This window comes from Nyctereutes procyonoides, unplaced genomic scaffold (assembly GCF_905146905.1).
Source record: "Nyctereutes procyonoides isolate TBG_1078 unplaced genomic scaffold, NYPRO_anot_genome, whole genome shotgun sequence".
In the NCBI taxonomy this organism is placed as follows: domain Eukaryota; kingdom Metazoa; phylum Chordata; class Mammalia; order Carnivora; family Canidae; genus Nyctereutes; species Nyctereutes procyonoides.
In genome coordinates this window covers 8,905,848-8,927,825 of record NW_026575049.1, presented here as the reverse complement: position 1 = coordinate 8,927,825, position 21,978 = coordinate 8,905,848, and the positions used below count along the sequence as shown (strand labels likewise).

The following is a 21,978-nucleotide window of genomic DNA, read 5'->3' as shown; positions in this document are numbered from 1 at the left end:
GCTGAAATGGGACCATGTATTAAAATGTGGAAGTGTAAAAAAAGTGAGGACTTAACTCTGCCTGGTTAAGGCAGGGAAGGGGACATTGAAAACCCAGGGGAAGGACCAGAGGGACCTTCAGAGTATGAAAGCAGGGCTGCAGCATATGGCACGTGGAGGGAGCACAGAGGAGCATGAGACTGGATAGGCAGGAGAACATGAACTTGGGAAGGGTGCTGTGAGCTCTGCTAGCATTGAAGATTTTGTTCTACAGAAACAGGGAGGCATTGAAAGATTATAAATTGGGGGATGACCTTCACATACTAGAAAAGCCACTCCGGCAGCAATTTGGAGGCTGTTAGCATAAGACAAGAGGCAAGGACACTGGTTGAAAGTCTCTATAGTGATCTGTGTTAGCAATGGTGAAGCCCTCCTCTAGATGGTAGATAAATTGGGGGCCTCATCATGAAGAGAAAGTTAATCTGGCAATAATATGCAGAAATTGTTGGGCACAGAAGGACCAGAAACATGTGTGTGCAAATTTTTGAAATAAAAATGGAAGCCTGATTTGAGGCATTAACAGCAAGAAGGAAAAAGAGGATTTGTAGAAGTTATATTTCAGTAGTCGTCTTGAAAGGACTTAGCAATTGATGGAATTTGAGACAATGGGGATGTTGTAAGTCAAAGTCTACTTTGAGATTTCAAGCCCGGTGGACTAGAAGCATGATGGTCCCATTCATAGAAACGGTAGTGGAAATGAGAAAGAGGAGACGATTAACTCAATTTTTAAGAGGTTGAGTTTGAGGAGTCAATGAGACATCCTTATGGATGGGATATCCAAGTCAGGAAATTCATCCCCGGAGCTTGAGAGAAACTGGAGAGTTAGATTTGAGAATTACATGCAGAGGTCATATTACAGAAGCAGGAGAAGTGAATGAGGGAAAAGAGAGAAGACTAAGAAGAAAGAACCAGGGGCAACTCTACGTTTGCAGTGCAGAAGAGGCAAAGAAGAACTGGAAAGGGCTGAAAAAAAGTCAGAAACTAAAAACAAAGCTTCATTGAAACCAAGAGAGCAATTCCAGAAAGAAAAGAATGGTTCCCAAAGCCAGTTATTGCAGGGTAGTTAGAGTGGATGAGGCCATTTATTTTGGCAATCAGGAAGTCATCACTGAGAGCGGATTCAGTAAAGGGTGAAGGGAGAGGCCAAGTTTTAAACAGTTTCAGAATCAGTACAGACGTAGAGGGAGAGGTCAGAAAGCTAGGAGGCTGAGCAGGAAAGTTGGAAAAAGCAAGAGAAAAGTTTTTGTGGCACAAAAATCACAGGGAGTGGAAATAGATCATATTAGAAAGGGGGCCTAGCCTTAAAATGGAAGGAAGGATATATCCTCCTGAAGCAGGAAGAAAAAGGAAGTGAGAGCAGATCATGTTAGAGAAATCGAGGTTGAAAAGAATGTTTTTAAAGAACTCTTGTCAGTGAAGGAAGTGAAGTAAGGAGTAAAGTTTGATCCTTAAAATGGTAGAAATGTTTGAGACAGATCCTATGAGAAATTAAATATTACATAACAGAAGATCCCAGGGCCCCATAGAGAATTGCGGGAATTTGTAGAGACTTTCTCTCGCACTCTTCAGCGAACTTAGAGCATTGGAGTCAAGCAGGCATTATGAGAGAGGATAGCATATTAGAGTAGGGAACATGTCATGAGGTCTGTGCATCTCTCATACCAGCAATGCATCATTGAAGTGGCCACCAGGGGTCCAAGTAGAGCGTGGAAGGAAATGATCTAGTAAAAGGCAATGGGTAAAGATGACAGCTTCTAAAGTAGGTTCCCCAGATTCACCCATGAGGGATGGGAAGGTCTCCCCTAGGGTCTCTTGTACCTTCAGTAGCTCTGTTTTTATCTGGAATACAAAGGTATCACCTACATACTTTCATCTGAAGGAGGGGAAATCTGTTGCTAACAAAATCATTTGAAAACCACTCAACTAGAAGACAAGTGAGAGGGAGTAGGGCCAAAAGTCATCAAGAAGGGAAAGTTAGTATCTAAGGACTGGGAGAGATGGCTAATAAGGTTGTGTGATCAACAAGGAGGATTCAAATATGAAGATCCTGGAACTCTCTCCAGTTTGAAGGACACTGGGGTTCAGCACAGCGAGCTGAATTTGGGGGGATTGCCAATAATCAGCACTGAGAGAGCTAAAGAATCATTACAGTAAAGAGGCCATATAATCACAATTACAGGAGGTTTCAATTGGAGGAAGTGACAGTCCAGCATTGGACCCTGTAGAGAGCTTGCTCACAGACAGTGAAGGAGGCAGGGGTTCCAATGGGGAATGCTGAGAGAAAGGCTTCTAGGAATTGAGTGGCCTTTCCATGACCCGGGCTGGGGTTAGGAACAAGACAGAGATGGACATCTGGGGGCTTAGATGAGGACCAGAGGAAAGATGAAATAGATGACAAAGTAGGATGGAGAGCCAGTGAGAAAGAACAAAGGCTAAAGAGCCCAAACTTGGGGATAGGAGAAATGTAAAGTTTAAATGACTCCATTATGCCAATCTGGTGCGAAATTAAGGTTGGTGATTTAGCACATCTTCACCATTCCAGGAGCCAGTCTTTCTCTTCAAAGCTGAAGATCAGATTATTTATAAAAACTTTAAGGCTTAGACACAAATGGATAGAGTGGAAAATGTAGTGGACCAGTTAGCCTAACCCTTTTTTCATGGAGAGGAAAGAAATGAATGCTTTCCCCCAAGGTCACACAGCTGGTTGCCTGCTGGCAGAGCCAGGGCCAAAAGCCAGGTACCCAGTCCCAAGGCTGTTCTCTTCCTACAGCTCCCACAACTGTCCCTGCTACAGGGTCTGAGTACGGGGAGGAGGCCACACTGGTGTTGTGACTAAAATGTGACAAATATTGGGAGATAACTTTATCTAGTTCAGTTATGACTAAGTTTTTATCTAGAAGACCAAAATATAATCTCCCACCATTGCCAGTGAGCTTTTTTTTCCCCCAGAGACATGATCTGTGTCAGAAGTGCTGTCATTCTGGGACACATGGGTGGCTCAGTTGGTGAAGCATCTGACTCTTGGTTTCAGCTCAGGTCATGATCTCAGGGTCATAAGACCAAGCCTCCCATCAGGCGCCACGCTGGGTGTGGAGCCTCCTTGAGATTCTCTCCCTGTCCTCCTTGCTCTCTAATAATAAAGAAAGAGAGAAAGAGAAAGAAAGAAAGAAATGCTGGTATCCTTCCTCCAACCTAAAGTCATAGTTTTTTGTGTTTGTTCCTCTAGTGTCATTAGCCTCAAGCACAGTGGGTTTGGCCGGGCAGGTCGTTCACACAGAAACCACAGAAGTTGTGCTGACAGCAGATCCTGTGACAGGATTTGGGATCCAACTGCAGGGCAGTGTGTTTGCCACGGAGACGCTCTCTTCTCCACCTCTGATTTCCTATATTGAAGCTGACAGCCCAGCAGAGAGGTAAGACATTCTTTCACAGCGTCTTTTTTTGTGTGTGTGTGCATTTCTTGTGGCAGCTATCTTTGAATAGCTGATAAATTATGGAACAGTGCTCAATGCAGGAAATGCAGGATGTAATGAACTCTCTGTGCTGACAATAAAATTTTATGTTCTTGATAAGGTTTGAGAAGAATAACGAGCATGGATGCCTTTATCTAGCAGATTTTTGTCCATCAGGGATTGGAAGCCATAGTAATGAAAAAGGAGAATCTCTCTGAAGTTCAAACTTTATTATAATAATTTCTCTGCAGTGGGGGGGGGACTGTACATTCACCATTACTCTATGTTGGTCCAGATCAGATTATAAGAACACCACAGTGCTAAATTATTAATCACTTCTCTGGGATATATCAAGATTCCCTCGCTCACGTTTGTAGCCATGAAATGCAAGAGTGCCAGACCTTGCAGTTGACCAGATATGATGCCCACATCATTGAATAAACAAGAGCAAATACGTATGCTATTTCACAGGGATAAAACAAAATAGATTTGGCAACTTCAACTTGATAATTATTTGCTCTGTCTACATCCTCTAATATATGGTTCTAAATATAGATGTGGGGTGCTACAGATTGGAGACAGAGTGATGGCTATTAATGGGATTCCAACTGAAGACAGCACCTTCGAGGAAGCCAACCAGCTCCTCCGAGACTCTTCAATCACGAGCAAGGTCACCCTGGAAATCGAGTTTGATGTTGCAGGTATGATCATATAATTGCAAATCAGCTGCAGAGTCGGGAGTGGACCACATGTGAATTATATGAATTATATGGCAGAGGTGGAACTATTTTTTTCACATACTGAACACGTTTTTGTTTAGGAGATTTGGGGTGTCATTTTGTTTTGATCATTGTTTTTGTGCTATCCATTAAAGTGTCACCATAAGAACAGTTGAAAATAAATGTGACAAAATGAATAAGAGCTACTATAAAGGTGATAAAAAAATCATGTAGCATTTATTCTTCCTGATTTGCCCCTAGATGGTGGGCAAATCATATTCTTCTGTCACACAGACAAGAAAAGCCTCTCTGGCCCTTCCCACTGCAAAGAATGTATGAAAGATTGGTAGGGAACAATGAAAATTCATTAGGTGGATTTATACAAGCCCACCAAGTAAATATTCAGTCTCTAGTGTTAAAAACAAATTGTACCAGACACTTGTTAAAAGCAAGGAAGACTTTCTTCAAGACTATTTAATAGAGATCAAGACTTGGAATAGGAAAGAGAAATTAAACTCAAGTCCAAAACCAGTAAGGGCAACCAGGAATGAAATTTATGGCCCCCAGCAAGGTAAGGGTGAGGAAGTCATAGGATGGAAAATGATTAACAGGAACTTGATGAGATACCCAGGGTGTGGGGATGAGGAATTTGATTATATATTCAAGGAGGGATTCTCAATAAATTGATTTAGCATTGATTCTCACTAAAATTGGGCTCAGAAGGTCAAGGGCTAGGCCAAAAACAAGGCCTAGTTGAGAAGAGGAGCCTGACTTATGTTTGGTCAGGAAGGGAACCCTTGTTAGTAGCTAACAGGTGTGTGGGTTATAGAGGTTGGTGCTAGTTTCCATTTAATAAAAGTGTCTTCACACAGTGAAATACTATCTCACAGAGCCAATGATCTTTACCAATCATTAAAGATGTGCCTTTGGACATAGAGATTGCATTATCCCAACAGATACTTGTTGAGCATCCATGGGAGATGCAACAGTAGACATGGAAGGAAAAAAATTCCTTTCTTCATGAAGCTTGTGGTATTATAGAAAGTTGATTTAAGTTAGCATATATAAATGTAGGCAGCAATAAGTACCCCAAGGAAAGTAAGGCAGGATGTGGATTAGAGAATAGCTGTGGGGTCCTAATTGCGTGGGATGACTCTTGGAGGAAGTGACATTTGAGCAGAGACTTGAAGGTCAGGAAGGAGCCAGCTCTATGGGAATCTGGGAGGAGAGTATTCCAGGTAGAAGGAGCAGCCAATGTAAAAGAGGTGAACCAGAATAATAATCTGGGTGGGTTTGAGAAATAGCAAAAAAGGCTCTTACTAGGGTGCCTGGGTGGCTCAATCAATTAAGCTTCCAACTCTAGATTTCAGCTCAGGTCATGATCTCATAGGATCAAGCCCCAGGTTGGGCTCCACACTCAGTGGGGAGTTTGCTTGAATTCTCTCTCTCTCTCTCTCTCTCTCTCTCTCTCTCTCTCTCTCTCCTCCCCCTTTTGCCCCTACCCCCACTAGCATGGGCACTCAATCTCTCTCTCAACTAAATCAGTAGCTCTTTAAAAGTTGGGGCTCTTACTGCAGCATAAGGAAGTTGGGGTGGGGATTAGATTTGGAATCGGAGGTGAGGTGAGAGAGATTGGAAGGGGCCAACTAATACAGTCCCTTGGTATAAAGAATTTATATTCCAAGTGTATTGAGGTCATGGAGCATTTTAGGGACAGCAGTGAGCTATCTTGGTTAATGTGTTAAAGATCTTTCTGAAATGAGAAGGGACAATGGCAGAAACAGAAAACCTAGTTAGGAAGTTGCAGTGGATGGATAGGTCAAAATAAGGTGACTTGGGCAGGTGGTAGAGCTAGATTTGGTGAAAATAGTGAAATTTCAGACATGGCTTGAAGCAGGGCTGACAGATCTTGCTTCTGGAATGGATATGGAAGATGAGAGAAAGGGAAGATCGTGGATGACTCCTGACATGGAAGGGTCAGCCATTGAGTAAATAGTGATGATTTCCAGGAGAGGAAGACTTGAAGAATGGAAATTTGAGGATAACAACAAATCTATTTTAGACCTGGATAGGCCAATCCACTGCCAATTCTAGGGAAAAGGATAAGCACATTCATTCCTTCATTCAAAAGTCAATATCACCAGTCACTAAATGTTAGGCACTGAGCTATATTTAGATCATTTAAAGGGAAAACAGGAAGGATTAATATCCTCAGAGTGGGGCTTCTGGGTAGCTCAGTGGTTGAGCATCTGCCTTTGGCTCAAGTCATGATCCCAGAGTCCAGGAATTGAGCCCTGCTTTGGGTTCCCCATAGGGAGTCTGTGTCTCTCTCTGTGTCTCTCATGAATAAATAATTAAAATATTATATATATCCTCAAAGTGCTCAGAACCAATTAGACAAGAGCAAGAACTGCTGCAAGACAAGAACAGACTTACCTTATATGTGTTGTCACTGGAATGTTAAAGGAAGAGCCCAGGAGACCACCGGAGCCTAGGATGAGAGGTGCGGACTGGAGGACAGCCCTGCGGAGGGACCACCATGGCGAGTGATTGATAGTCACTGGAATACAGGAGAGCACTAGGGAACGAGTGGCAGGAAAGAGGGAACTCTATCTGAGGAATACTAAAACTGAAAGGGGAAGGAGATAATGAAGATGCAGCATGAGAAGTGGGAAGAGAACCAAAAAAAGGTGGCATTTTGGAAGCCAAAGCAAGAATTTCCAGGTCATGGTCAAAAGCATAAAGGTGCTTCAGAGAATTCAAGTGATATAAGGCAGGAAAGGTCCACTGCTTTGGCAATTAGGGAAAAAAAAACACATTGCAGCCGAGTTTCAGGGAACTGCGGGCAGAAGTCAGGCTGTGGAAAGCTGAGGGTTGAGGAAGGGGGGAGATGTACGGGTAAGTTCTGCTTGCCTTCTGCCGTGGGCCTGGGTTTTGGCACAGGGGATGGCTGGAAAACTGCAGTGAATGGATAAAGATGGAGGCCTCTGTGGCATTCCCTTTTCAGAACTGCTCCAGCATTTCGTTACCTCCTGGACATTATTTTTGTATTGCTTTATCCTCTAATCAGTGGTTCTCAATCCAAATCACATTTGCCCTCGGGAATATGTGGCAATGTTAAGAAGTGTAGCTGTGGCTGAAAAAAAAAGATGGGATGAAAGATAGAGGGGAGCCCAGAGGGGAGATGATGTTCTGTCTTGTTGATATTGGAGAGATCAGAGTATATTTGGGGCCTAAAGTGAATGAGGAAGAAAAAAGAGAATTGATGGATAGAAGTCCCTAAAGGGATGAGAGGGGAAGTTACCTAGAACATAGGTAGGTAACTAGTCCAAGACAGAAGGTTGGCAGCTGCCTCTTGTGAGTTTGTAGAGAAGGATGTGAGACTATCAGCACATTTTTATCGGTGTCTTTAGGATCTCATGTATGAACTGTCAAGCAAAGGTAAAAGGATCAGCATCTTGGGGAGTCGAAAAGAAAGATTGTTTAGAATAGCTGACGAGGAAATGAGTGAGAAAACTAACCAGACTCATGTAAAGGGATTTTCAGGCTGGGTAGTGGACCAGGCAGGGTCTGGAGGCTCTAAGTTTATAGCACAGTCAACCTGCAGGAGCAAGTAGTTTTTTGTCAGGTGACCTCCGCTCCTGAGGAATAACAGCAGAGGTGGGAGGTAATTAGATTGAGCCAGAGATTAAGATTTCTGGAGAAGGTTTGAAAGAAAGAAAACTAAAGTCATAGCAATCAAATTGTTGCAGGAAGAGCAAATGAATAATTTTGGTGATAACCTAAAACTCACGATGATATTTATCAAATGCTTACTCTACAGCATGCCGGTCTTCTAAGCACTGTGTGTGTTTTAGCTCATAACAGCAATGGGGAGGTCACTAGGATTATGTCCCCAGAAAACTGAGGCCCACAGAAGTTAATGGTAGGGCTGGGATTTTCACCCAGGCAGTCTGGCTCCAAAGGCCATGCTCTTACCACTACACATGATACCTTGGAGGAATCTAGGTTGCAGAGGGATGGACATCAATAATGGATCAGCGTGGTAGACTGGAAAGAAAGAGAAGACTAAGGATCTAGGAGTATTCAGGAAGAAAAATGGGCATAGGAAGAGAAAATTGAGGAGGGAGCTGATGGTAGGAGACTGAGGTCCAAGTGGCATATTAGAGCTTAGGATTTCAGAGAAGGTCAAGTAAGGCTCAGGGTAGTGAGCTACAGAAGTGATGTGGAGTGGAGGCAAGTAGTATTCAGCCAGAGGTCCGGGAATTGGACATGCAGCGTGATGGAAACACCAGGCACACAGTGGAATCCCTCAGGAGGAGGGCAGGACTTGGAATGAGGACGGGAGTGTGAACTGGCTGCTTTTGACATGCCGAACACAATCCTATCGAAGGATCTCTGCACTTTGCCCCCGCCTGGGTAGCTTTGTCCTACCACGGTCTGGGGGTTCGCTCACTTCATTCAGGTCTTTGCTCACATATCACTTGTTCAGAGAATCCTTCCCTCATCTATCACTCTGTCCCCTTGCCCAGATTTATGGTTCTTCTCAGTCTTTCTCATGCCCTGGTATTATGTTGTGGATTTATTTACTGTCTTATCTTCTCCAGTGGGGAAAAAAATCTATGATGTCAGAGACTTGTGCCTTTTGTTCACGAATGTATCCCAGCACCCACAGTAGCCCTTGGAATGCGGGAAACTCTCAGCCAGTATGAATGAATGAAGTGTGGTTGTCTCTCCTGAGGTACTGGAACAAGGAACTTCAGTTTCTGCATCGAGAACTGATGCTATACCCACTGTTTCTCTGGGGTTCCTGGTCTCTCTATGCTGCTCGTTTCTGCATATCTGCTCTATTTGTCTCTGTACAAGTTCTTTCTTGATTGTACTTGTTTGCCCCAACTTTGCCAAAGTCCCCAGCCAGTACAAGTTGTTGTGGTTTGTTTTTTTTTTTTAAGATTTTATTTATTTATTTGAGAGAAGAGAAACAGGTAGAGGGAAAGGAAGAGAAGCAGTGCAGAGCCCACCACAAGACTTGATCTCATGACCCTGAGCTCATGACCCTGAGCTCATGACCTGAGCTGAAACCAAGAATCAGACAATTATCCGACTGGGCCACCCAGGCATCCTCAGTTCACATTTCTAATTCTTAGGTTTGGTAGCTGCGGCCAAGCAGGAATCTGATAGTAGGACCCTATAAGAATAAGTCAGGTGCCAGTGAGGGTATGGTTTTCAAAGAAGGCTGTCCAGAAGTTCCAGAATGTACTTACTACAAGCACACAACATTCGTGGTGAAGTGATGTGTATGATTCACTATCTCCATTTACTTATAAATGGGAAAACTGAAGTTTGGGTGGGGAAACCCAAGGTCATATTACAAAGTGAAGAGTAGGTCCCAGGTCTGCTGACTTGCACCTGTCTTTTCCACGTCATATCACACTGCCTCTTTGAAAGAGATGTCAGAGTTGTCAGCATGACAGAGCAGGATTTCTGAACCTCTGCCCTACTGTCCTTGGTTGTTGAGGGGAGGTGAATATCCTGGGAGCTGTAGGATGTTGAGCAGCATTTACTTGAGGCACTCCCGTAGGGAATGGCCAACAGAATCTGACCTCTTCCATCAGCAGTATCTAAGTATTTATTTGTGCTGTAAATGCATTTTTATGTGTATCATCAATATTTGCTCATCGTGTAATCCACATTTAATGTATATATACACTTTAATATTTGTTGACTAGATACTTGAATATCCTTGGCTTAGGCTCCTAAGATATAGAAACTATGTCTATTAAACTCACTTTATTCAGTACCAAGCTTGCTTGAATAAGAGACAGAAAAAAAGGGACCTACGTGCTTCTACTCTGCCCTGGTTGTTCCGTAATTCAACCCATTTCAAATGGATAGATATGATGTAGAATAGGGCCAGAAAAAAAATATGCTCCGATCCTATCGTGCTCTCCTCCCATGGCTGACATTGATTTCTAACTGATTTCAGTATCCTCCTCCTAAGCCTAGGGACAACATCAGGATCTCCAATAAGACACTCTAGCTACTAGCTAGTCATTACCAATCTACTGGAATCTGTTGGAAACTACTGGAATCAGAAAGCTCTTTTTTAGCCATTTGAGAACTTGGAACATTGGTAGGAAATCTCCAGACATGAGCTATTTCAAGACTGCCCTTATCCTTCTGGATGTATTCCTAATTATCCGGCTGTGGGCCATCTATTTCCAAAATTCTTCCTCAAAAATATGTGATGCCCAGATATTAATTCCCAAGCTATTGGTCTCAGAGGTAAGCCATCTCTACTTTATAAATATTTCAAGTGACATAGAGAGTGTTTAAAAAGCTGGACTGTGAGTATACTCTTGCCTAAATCTATCTCTTTAGATGGGTACCTCTGTACAAACAACATTGTAGTAACATTTATGGGATTCTTTTTAAAGCTGGAATGATTCATAGCCTCATCACTCTAAAAGACAAAAGTTTAATTTTTTTCTATTTTTTTACCATACATATAATTTTACAAAGCTATATTCATAATATATGTACAATTTACATTTTGCCTTTTTCAATACTGTCTTTTCTTTTTTTAAAATTTTGTTTTATTTATTCACGAGAGACACAGAGAGAGGCAGAGACATAGGCAGAGAGAGAAGCAGGCTCCATGCAGAGAGCCCAGTTGGGACTCGATCCCGAGACCCTTTGGCCCTGGGCCAAAGGCAGGAGCTTAACTGCTAAGCCACCCAGACATCCCAATACTGTCTTTTCCATACCAGTATAAAAAAAATGTGAATACTTGAAGATTCTGCTTTAACTCCGAGGTTATTTTGTTGGAAGAGATGCAGCTTTGTTCTGAAAAGAAGTCCCAGGGAAAACCCTATCAAATGATGTTTGCCATCATTACTAGAGCCCCCAGTGCTTTCCTCTGAGTGGGTGGAAGTTAAGCATTTACACTTACCACCACCCACCCCATTAGAATATCTTAATTTTTCAAATCTCACAAGGGTGTCCAGGTTAATGAATTATGATGCGGTGATTATCTTGCAGTGCCAATGACAAATGCTTCAGGCAGAAAAAGCAGGCCAATTGGAAAGCAGGGAGCCTCTGTTTACCCAAATGTGTTTTTAATTATAGTATTAACAAAGATAAAGCAAAAGAAGGGAAGCACAAAATAATCACATGGGAGTCTAACAAAATAAACATCTTATTTATTTTAAACCTATTGTTTCTCCAAGTATCTTTTTCCTCTTTACTAGTATTTCTTTAAGAAACACCAAATTAAATATGCCTTTGCTTTAACCACCAAATAACTGTGTAGGCAAAAAAAAAAAAAAATCACCAAATATAAAATAAATCATGTTGGCATTTAAAGGTTAAAGTGAAGCCACAGCTGATCATCATTTGTTGATATTTGTTCATCATTATGAATATTTCAAATCTTATGTAGTCAAACATGATTCATTACTGTTTTCCAAGAAGTGATAATATCTCCTCCAGTGTCATTAACAGTGTTAATCTTGGTCAAGGTTCCCTGCATCAAAAATTTATAAAAGCAAAATGTTGCTATGGTAACTATTCTAGTTCAATGATTCCTGGCCCTTAGGATTCCAAGACCTCATCTAGATAGCATCGTGGACAAGCTGTTACATGAATCTCCATGCAAGTGTACCATATTTCCCTCCCCTTTCACAGAGAATTTTGGCAAAAAAAAAAAAAAAAAAAAAACAACAACAACATGAAACAAGTTCCCTAAGTAGTGAAGCCATTTGTGCCTTTAAAGCTTCTTATGCACTTGCATATGGACCACTTGGTGTTTTATCTGGGTAATCAGATTCCTACTACACCCACGAACATTTTTGTGGACGCTTTCTGCTTAGCGGCGGTCCCATGTCTGCTACTAGATCAATGTGTTCATCAGAGATCGTTCAGTTGCAAGCAACAGTCATGCACTTGAGCTAATTCAGGCAGACAAGGAGCATTTACTGGAAGCACACAGGAGTTTCACAGCCCTGGAGGACAGGATATGCAGGCAGGCCCAGCACAGCCTAGAACCAGAGGGGAGAGCTGTCAAGGCCAAGCACAGGCACTCTCCAAGACCACCATACATGCTCCTCAGGTAGGCTTGCTGGTTTCTCCCTTCTCTCTGCAGACTGGCTGTTGGTGCCAGTGGGCAAAATGTGGCCACTTCAAACGCCCTCTCTGCCCCCACTCTGCATGCTCATTCTCCACTCTTAAACTGTCACGTTGGGGGTAGGAAGAAGGGTGGCAGTTAGCCTTCCATTATTGGAAGGGAGAATGTAGAGGACTCAGGGGTGAGATGGAAGGCACAGATCTGAGGAATATTTTGGAAGTAATATGTATGACACCTGCGGCCTCTGAACCGAGGAAATAAGCACACCCATGTGTTGTTCCTGACCCTGTTTTTCTACCCCAAAGTATCAAAACTATTCAGTCGTTTTGAAGTCAGGGGAAATAACTTCATCTACCTCAAGTACTATTGAGAAATGGGACATTTCACATGAATTCTTTTTTTTTTAAAGATTTTATTTATTCATGAGAGAGACAGAGAGAGAGGCAGAGAGAGAAGCAAGCTCCCTGTGGGGATTCGATTCCAGGACCCCGGGATCATGACCAGAGCCAAAGGCAGATGCTCAACCACTAAGCCACCCAGGTGCCCCTCATATGAATTCTTAGAGAAGAAACAAATATATACGGGTCCTTTCTGGTATGTCAGAATGTTCGCTGAGGACAACAGCAAAGCCGAAGACACCCACTCACATGGTCTGTGACCCTCACGACAGAGTTAAGAAGAGTGGGAGGGTGCTAAGCAAAATAAGTCAGAGAGAGACCTCACTTATGTGGAATTTAAGAAACAAAACAAACGAACAAAGGGGAAAAAAGAGACAAACCAAGAAACAGACTCTTAACTGTAGGGAGCACACCACAACTGTAGGTCACAGGATGGGGGGGAGGTGGGCAGAGGGATGGGGTAAGTGATGGGGACTAAGGGGGGCACTTGTGATGAGCACAGGATGATGTATGAAGTGTTGAACCACGAAACTGTACGCCCAAAACTAACGTTATGCTGTACATTAACACGAATTTAAATAAAAACTTTTCAAAAAGGGGGGAAAAAGTGGGAGGGGGTTAGAGAAGCAGCAGCCTCCCCAGCTTCCCTGGGAAATGTGCAAAGCACTGGAAGGAAAGAAAAGACCCAAAAGGGAAGACTTGCCTTTACTTGGCACAACAGTGGGATCTGTGAGGGGCAGCTTGCAGATCCTTTTTTACAGGTGGCATTCTAGAAGCCTGGAGGGCCCAGAGAAATCAAATGTTTATTGTGCTTTCCAGTTTAACAGTTGGTGGCAAATCTTCTGAGTTGGAAGATCAGCTTCTGGTCTTGTAAAAGGTTTACTGCCTGCATTTCTCCTGGGAAAGCATAACAGGCCTGGAAGAGCAAGTTACGGCCCAAGAAGGGAATAGCCCGGCTCTGCCTCCACGAGGCCCTCCCAACTTTCACCTGAGCTTTGCAGAGACAGAAAAGGCGTTAAACACTTGATGAACAGATTGAGCCAAGAGCTAGTTGTAACCACGGTGTGACTCCGCCATCCGACAGGGCCCCCACCCTTTTGCTGACGTTTCCCTTCATCCGCCCCTTTGCACCCCTTTCCAAAACCTGCAAGAAAGGATTACAGTCAGCTGAGTGTGAATAGATGTTATCTCCTCAGTGGATATTTTCTTTTTAACCTTCTGTCTCATTGAAGGTTTCCCAGAATGTCCTAACAAAGGAATTTTAGTCTATCTAAATCTATGTAGCAGTTCTTTTCTCAAATACTAATCAGGCCCTGGTAAACTCAACTTCGTTCTATCCACGGTTGAGATCCCGGTTCTCTTTCTGTTAGCTCCCCTCTGTAGGGCTCGGCCAGCACCTGAGCCCACCTTCACTCTGCTACAGCACCCCCTGCCCTCCTGCTCCTCCCTGGGGCCTCCTGGAGCTCCCCAGGATCCAGAAATCAAAGGGCAGCCCTCTGTGCAGTGGGGGCCTCCTTGCGCCCTGTGTCTCAACCCCGCAGGCAGCGTCCAAGCTGAGGGGTTGTGGCCAATACCATTCTGGTTGTGAAATATTTCAAGTATCACTCTTGTCTCCACCTTCTTGGGGTGTATTTTTCACTCTTTACATTACAAATGAAGGCACCTCGCTGCCCCCCAGATCAACAACCATCTCATCAAGCTGAAATTTCTCCTGAAAACCAATTCCCCCAGCTACCTTCTAACAAAGGCTGAAAAAGAGAAAGTATCGCTGAATAGGTAACTCTGGGAAACATGGTTGAAGAGGAAAAAAAGAATATAATCAGACCCATGGTTCTTAAACTCTGGTGTGCCTGGGAATCACCTGGAGAACATGCTTAACACGCAGATTGCCAGGCTTTATTTTCAGAAATTCTGATCCTGTCGATCTGGGGTGATTCAGGAAGCTGTGTTTGTATTTGTATTTTCACCCAGTCCAGGTGAATGGGATGCAAAGGTTGCCCGGATGACACCTCAGGATACTGAGCTCAGGTGTTGCTGTGAATCACGCACGGCTGCCTTCGGGCGCAACAGGTGTGCTTCACCAGGAGCAGAGTTCATCAGGATCCTACGGGCTTTCTCCTTGCTTCACTTCCCACAACTTTAACTTCAGACGCTTATGACACAAGAATTCCTGATGCATCTTCATTGATTGGTGCTTCCAGGTCGCGTACAAACATCTCTTCTTTGTTTTGAAATTACAGAGTCCGTCATCCCGAGTAGTGGCACATTTCACGTGAAGCTCCCCAAGAAACACAGTGTGGAACTTGGAATAACCATAAGTTGTAAGTAAAAGTGACCCTTTTTTTTAAACGTAGGATTTGAAAAAGACATTAGAAAATTGTACTGCCGGATGTCTTGCAGGTGTGACAAGTGTTTTTTAAGTGTCACTGCCACGTTTCTATGTCCTGTTACAAACAGGCAGAGCCAGTAGCACCTCCGGCCCTTGTGTCAGGGGCAAGTTACCTAAACTCTTTCCGATCGTAGGTTTCTTCATCTGTAAAGTGGGAATAAGGATATCTAAAAAATATAGGATTATTTGAAGTATTTAATAAAAGAACATATTTATTATACCTAGAGCGTTCCTGGCAAGTAGTAAATATTCAATAAATGCATCTCACCCCCACCAGGAATAACTAGATGAGCATAGAAACGCACATAGGCTCTCTACATTCTCCTATATCGTGGATTGTTTTCACAATAATCTGTTTAATAACAAAAATCACATTTATTTCCTTTTAAGATTATGCTCTTGTCGGTCCACTATGTATGCATCAATAAGCTGTTTGGCAAGACTAATAATATAATGATTCTTAATTTAGTAACTTTTAGAATTCCTGCATGGTCCAAGGTATCTGGCTAACCAAACCAAAAAAAGGAAAGCAGAGCATATAAATGTACTTAATTCCCTCCTTTCCTCGGGCTCTGGCTTTATAACTACTTTGGTAAAAACAGCTTTGAAAATTTCAGTCCCCATTTATAGAATGTGAATTGAAGTTTTTGTGCTTTTAATATCCATCAACTAGGTTCATCCATAAATGCCCCCAAGAAAACAAAGCAAATGATTAACGCATAAAGACCAAAGAGGTGATGTCTGTGACCAAGGAGTGGTCTGTTCAAGAAGAGCGATGAGGTTACATGAAGTGCCTCACTACACTCTGCTGGACCGCATTTATTTCAGTGGCTAAGGCAAAAATAGTTCTCAACTGGGCTGTATGAAATGGGGCCTGTCCATTTCAACTTCGACAATATAAATGGAACAATGAAAATGAAATTTTAGGTATAAACAATACATCAGACAGATCTAGTGCAACACTAAAAAAAAATAGTGGAACTATAATACAGAATAAATGTTAAGAACAAGCAGCTCTGTGTATGAGAAAGCACTTGCACCCACCTCTTGAACCCCCGTGTGGCGTACTGGGAAGAGAGTAGGGATGATGTGTCTACATGCCTCTCTATGAGAAGTAGAAAGATGAGATGGGATTTTGGAAACTCCAGACCTATTCTAGGTACTACTGAAGTCGTTTATGCCTTTAATTGGATGACTTAGCTTCTCAGTTTGTTCATTATGAAACAAAGAGAGTGTGCCGTCATTCCGTCAACAGTGGTGATTACTGAAATTAGGGGAGAGCTCATCAGACCTTAATTATTCAAAAAATATTTGGGGCTCAAGGTGGCTGCTGCAACCCCCATGTCACGTTAAACCTGCTCTCATTTATTCTATTAATTCCATTCCATTGATTTGTGTCATCAGAATTGGCTGTGAAAGCCATCTCTCTCGGAGAAGTGCATAACCTGCCGGCTGCTCTGAGGCCCTGCTTTCCACTCCATTCTTTCTTCCTTTTGCCTTCATTAGATAAATGCATTCTGAGTGCTTAGCATGCCTAGGCCCTATGCGAAGTTTTGGAATTTAACAGATTTTAAGTGGGGAAAATGGTCTTTGTGTTTTTTATGTACAATTTATGTACATAAAAAAATCTTTATGTACAAGATTTATTCTTAAAAAGTGATATATGTAAGGGGAGGAGAGTAAGGAGATGGACAAAATGGGTGAAGAGGAGAGGGAGATAGAGCTTCAGTTATGGAATGAATAAGTCACAGGGAGAAAAGGGACAGCATAGAGAAGAACATAGTCAATGGTTTTGTAATTGCATCGCAATGGTATTGTAATTGCAGCTCATGGTGACAGGTGGTAGCTACACTTGTGAGCACAGCATTAACAAATCAACTTGTCTCAAATCACTGTTTCACACCTGAAACTAATGTAACATCCTGCGTCCACTATAATTTTTTAAGAATGTAAAGAAAAAAATTGATATATATATAAAATTAACCGTAAAGTATCCATTTAAAAAACTAATCCTAAAAAAATAAAAATAAAATAAAAAAATAAAAATAAAAAACTAATCCTGCGATATATTCCTTTTTTAAGTCAATACTTAGATGATCAATTTGTTTGAAGTGTATTCATGTATACACAATTACAACATATTTTATTCATGTGAAGAATCCTTTAAAATTATGCATTATGATGGTTTTATGTATGTACTATCACACTTAATACCAATAATAGAAACTTCCCCCAAGCCCCCACAAGAATGGTCTAACTTTTAGCCACGTGAGCTAAAGCTCTTCACAGAAGCTGGAAGTGTACGCCATTCCTGGGTGGAGGTATGATACATAAGCTTGTCAAACACGCTTGTCAGCCCATCTAGAGCTACAGCTCCATATATATACAACCTATCATCACTGTACTGAATTTGTGTCTCCTCATGGAAAATACTCATATTTTCCCAATTGAGAAAACAGAATTTACTTTTTAAAAAAAAGGCCAGAATCCATTTTTATGGTTATGAAATAGTAAACTCCTGAGGCCTAGCGTGGCTCCTGGCATTTTGTACAAGGTGCTTTTTTTCATCCCTGTCTTTGTGGAGCGAATGAATAAGGAATCTCTCAGAAACAATCTTCTGCTAACACTCCTCTCCTAACCACTGTGAGCTCCAGAAATGAGCCTTTGAAGGAGATGATGAATGCAGATGTTTATGCAAAGGGCCTGGTGTGAACCAAAGCAGCACCTACTTGAAAAGTGATTAAGAGCAAGGCCTCAGAGCCCACACTCCTCCACTCCTTGACTCTCTTGACTTCTCTGTACCATTTCCTTGTCCTTCTATAAATTGGTGCACTCATAGAAATCTTGAGAAGATTAAATGAGTTAGTAAAGTGCCTCGAACCAATTATGAGCCCTAACAGTATTAGTGATTATGATGATTATCGCTATTTATTTTGCATATAGACCTTCATGAAATAGCTCAACCCAAGCTCTACCCCACAAAATTTCATGCCAACTACAATTATAGCACTTAGGTAGGAAACCAAGGGACCCTCTTCTCAAACACAAAGGTCCTATTAGCAAAACTGAGGCAATGCAAGAGTTTATTGATGTTTCTTACTATATACAAAGTCCTCCTCATCTCCTTCACCCCGTGAGAACCTGAGGAGCAAGAAGCAGGCCTTCATCTCGGGAAGCTTTCCACCAGAGCCTTTCACACTTGGCTGAAGCCTCACTCACTCTTCATAGCTAATTGACTGAGAAATGAGTCTCTCTGATTTTGGATGTGGTGAGCAGTTTTAGGCTAATTTTCTTAAGTTCCTGATGAGACGTTCATAGCACATTAGCACCGGGCATTACTTTTATTGATGTGATTGCTATAATGTGGAGCGATTTATTATAGCAAATAAAGTGGAACAGTCTCACGCTGGAAGTAGCATCCCGAAGGTCTGATGCCTCAGCCTATAGGGAAGCAGAACGCATACGCTGCCACGCAGCCCACCGGCCTTTCAAGTCAGAGAACCCTGGTGGCCACTGTCACCTGCAGTTGTCAGTAAAGTTATTTTGATACTGATGTTTTCTTCTGCAGATTCACTACCAGAATTTTTATCTACTTTGTACCAGGCATGGCAAGAAGCAATTTCTGTGTGTGCTTCTCGCTTAATCCTCAAAGAGGCCCTGTGGCATCTATGCCCATTTTATAGAAAAGAAAGACTCAGCTGGGTACCCTGCCCAGGACCCAGAGCTCATGAGGGCTACACAGGATTCAAACCCATTCTGTCTGACTTGGCATGGGCTTTGCTGTCACACCACCACTCCTCATGCCTCTGCATGATTGATGACCCTTCCCACATCCTATATCAGAGAAGCAAAAGACAGCACTTTGTGGAGTTAATTTGTTGACTTTCCTTTTTAGTTGTGACTGGATTTTTTTCAGGAACAAAGGCTTGCTTTTATATATATATATATATATATATATATATATATATATATATATATATACATAAAATCATAAAACAGCCTTTATGACAAGCACAACAAATCTGTCATTTTCCTCTTAAGTCTTAAGCGTATTTAGGAGAGAATGGCTCAAGTTTTTTTTGCCAACTTTGCAATAAAAATTCTACTCACTGCTCCATTTCAAATCAAATAACATGTTTTACTTGCCAGGTATCATATATATGGTTGCAAGTAAAGTCAAACTGAATGATTGTGTGTGTGTGTGTGTGTGTGTGTGTGTGTGTGTGTGTGTGTGTCTGTCTGTCTCCAGTGTAGTTTGGACACAGTATCAGGCCCTTTGAGCAAAGTACCTCGACTAGCAGAGTAAGACCCATAAATGCCGCGATATTATCAAATGTTCTTGGGATACTTTATTAATTCATGTTTAATTAGCTCCAAAGTTCAGAAGATTTTACCTGTCTTCTATTACAGAGGATTTTGTTTTTTATTTTTTTAAAGATTTTATTTATTTATTCATGACGCAGAGAGAGAGGCAGAGACACAGGTAGAGGGAGAAGCAGGCTCCCTGCAGGGACCCTGATGTGGGACTCAATCCCAGGACCCCAGGGTCATGCCCTGAGCCAAAGGTGGACCCTCATCCACTAAGCCACCCAAACGCCCCTAATACAAAATGTTTTAAGCAAAAGATCAAGAATGTCATTTTCTACCTTTCAACAACTATTTGAGAAGCAAAGAATGTTCACTTTAAGACTCAGTTCCTGATAATGAGAAAGGACTAGTGATTTTTAAATCTTCAGGATCAAAAGATAATAGCTTGAACACTAGCATGTAGCGCTATTACCACCCCATATGGTTTTTAAATTAATGACAGTTTAAGATTTTTCGAAAGGCACAAGCCATACGGAGAAGAAGAAAAGGAAAATAGATAGCAGCAACCAAATTTGGAAGTGGCAGAGAAGATGGAGAAAGATGAATTTAAAGAAGCAGAAGGGAAAGCTGATGAGGAACCTGATTTGCATCCTAAGCTCCCAACAAGCACAAGCTGTGGGGCGGGAACTTCTGGAAGTGACACCGGTGGTAGTTGAGACACGAAGAATGGTTGAAAGCCTGTGAAGAAGGAATCAATCCCTTAGATGCCTTCCCACAGCCAGTACAGCCAGGCACCTCTCCCCTCCTGGCAGAACCGAGTTTCCTTCTCTGGAAAGCATGAAGTCGAGGGCCTCTGGACTGGGAGTGTACAGAAGAGCATAGGAGTGCTGCTCTACAAAAGCAGATGAGGGCAAAGTGTACACACTGAAGGTGGAGTCTGCTAGTCTTCTTCCCCTCCGCAGGCTCAGAGAGGCCAGCTAGCCAGGCTAATGCCCTCCAAGTGGGAGGAAGAATCAGAGCCACCTGACCCAAAGAAACAGCCTGGCCTGAACTAAACAGGGATCCCATAGTCCACAAACCCCTCTCAGGTGCACCAGGCTTCCTAACAGTTTTGTAGGACTGCATCTTTAATGTGAACAGACAGCCAAGAAAAAGCAGACACCAGAGGGAAAAACTGAATGTGCAAGTCTATCATCAAAAACAAAGAAGAGGGGATCCCGGGGCGGCTCAGTGGTTTAGCTCCCACCTTCAGCCCGGGGCCTGATCCTGGAGACCCGGGATTGAGTCCCACATCAGGCTCCCTGCATGAAGCCTGCTTCTCCCTCTGCCTGTGTCTCTGCCTCTCTCTCTCTTCGTGTCTCTCATAAATAAATAAAATCTTTAAAAAAAAAAAAAAAAAGGAAGAAAGAAGCAGCATGTTCAGGAAGAAGAAAACCTTAAAAAGGAACAAGGTTTCATTAACCTCAGTAACAACCTTGGATAATGTGTGGATGGGAGGCAGGAAGTGAATACTCTTCTAAGACAACATACCAAGCTTGGGGGGGGGGGGGACAAAGAGCTCTTGGAATTTAAGAACATGGCAGCAGTTAAAATATTAGAAGATTGGGCAGCCCCAGTGGCGCAGCGGTTTGGCGCCGCCTGCAGCCTGGGGTGTGATCCTGGAGACCCAGGATCAAGTCCCACATCGGGCTCCTTGCATGGAACCTGCTTCTCTCTCTGCCTGTGTCTCTGCCTCTCTCTCTCTCTGTATGTGTCTCTCATGAATAAATAAAATAAAATCTTTCTAAAAAATAAAAAAAAATTAGAACATGGAGGTGAGGGAAAATTCCAGAAACTAGAAGAAAATAACAATGAAATGAGGAATCTAAATATATAAAATTAGACAAGCTGAATCCAAAGGACACAATATCCAAATGATAGCCATTACAATATGAGGGAGTAGAGAAAAGTGTGAGGGCTCCAAGGATGCAAGAGAGCAGGGTTAACAGATAAATGGAGGCATATTAAAATTTTTAAGACTTTATTGAAGCAAAAATAGATTCAAATCAGGCAGTGCCAAACTGGAAGTAGTTAGGAGTGCTCTACCCACTGGAGCCTGGGGGAAGACATGTAGATAAAGTGCAGACACAGACAAAGGAAATTATTCGTTGGCTGTGGCTTAAAGCCTAGTTGGCTGTTTGTGATTGGTTTCCCTTAGCATTTAATTTTGCAACTTTGAGGCATTGACAGGCTTAGATCTTGGTTTACTTCTATAGGCCATCACCCCATTAGAGCCACCTCAGTGTAATGGCCTTCTTGCTTAATGAGTATAACAAAAGTCAAGAGAACATCTTCCAGGGTCTGTGGGAAGGAAGTTCCCAAGATCTATGTAGCAACCCCAGAAAGCAAACAGTCCAGACGGGTTGTAAACCTCTGCGAGAAGCCCTGATATGATTAATCATACTCAGAGAAGATTTATATAACCTGGGATCTGAGGAGTTGAATTCATGACAAACACAAGAAAACTAAGCAAAGACACCAAGACAATAGACAGTTACAGGGAAAACAG

At 42.4% G+C, this 21,978-nt stretch overlaps 1 protein-coding gene across 2 annotated transcripts in view; it reads left to right on the top strand.

Moving 5' to 3' along the window:
- Nucleotides 1-21,978, top strand: part of GRIP1 (glutamate receptor interacting protein 1) — a 657,668-nt gene that overhangs the window by 577,968 nt on the left and 57,722 nt on the right. For both annotated transcript variants that reach the window (XM_055329099.1, XM_055329098.1), the window contains exons 12-14: nt 3,266-3,452; nt 4,047-4,192; nt 14,974-15,054. In XM_055329099.1, coding sequence (XP_055185074.1) covers nt 3,266-3,452; nt 4,047-4,192; nt 14,974-15,054 — 414 coding nt within the window. The remainder of the gene's footprint in view (nt 1-3,265; nt 3,453-4,046; nt 4,193-14,973; nt 15,055-21,978) is intronic.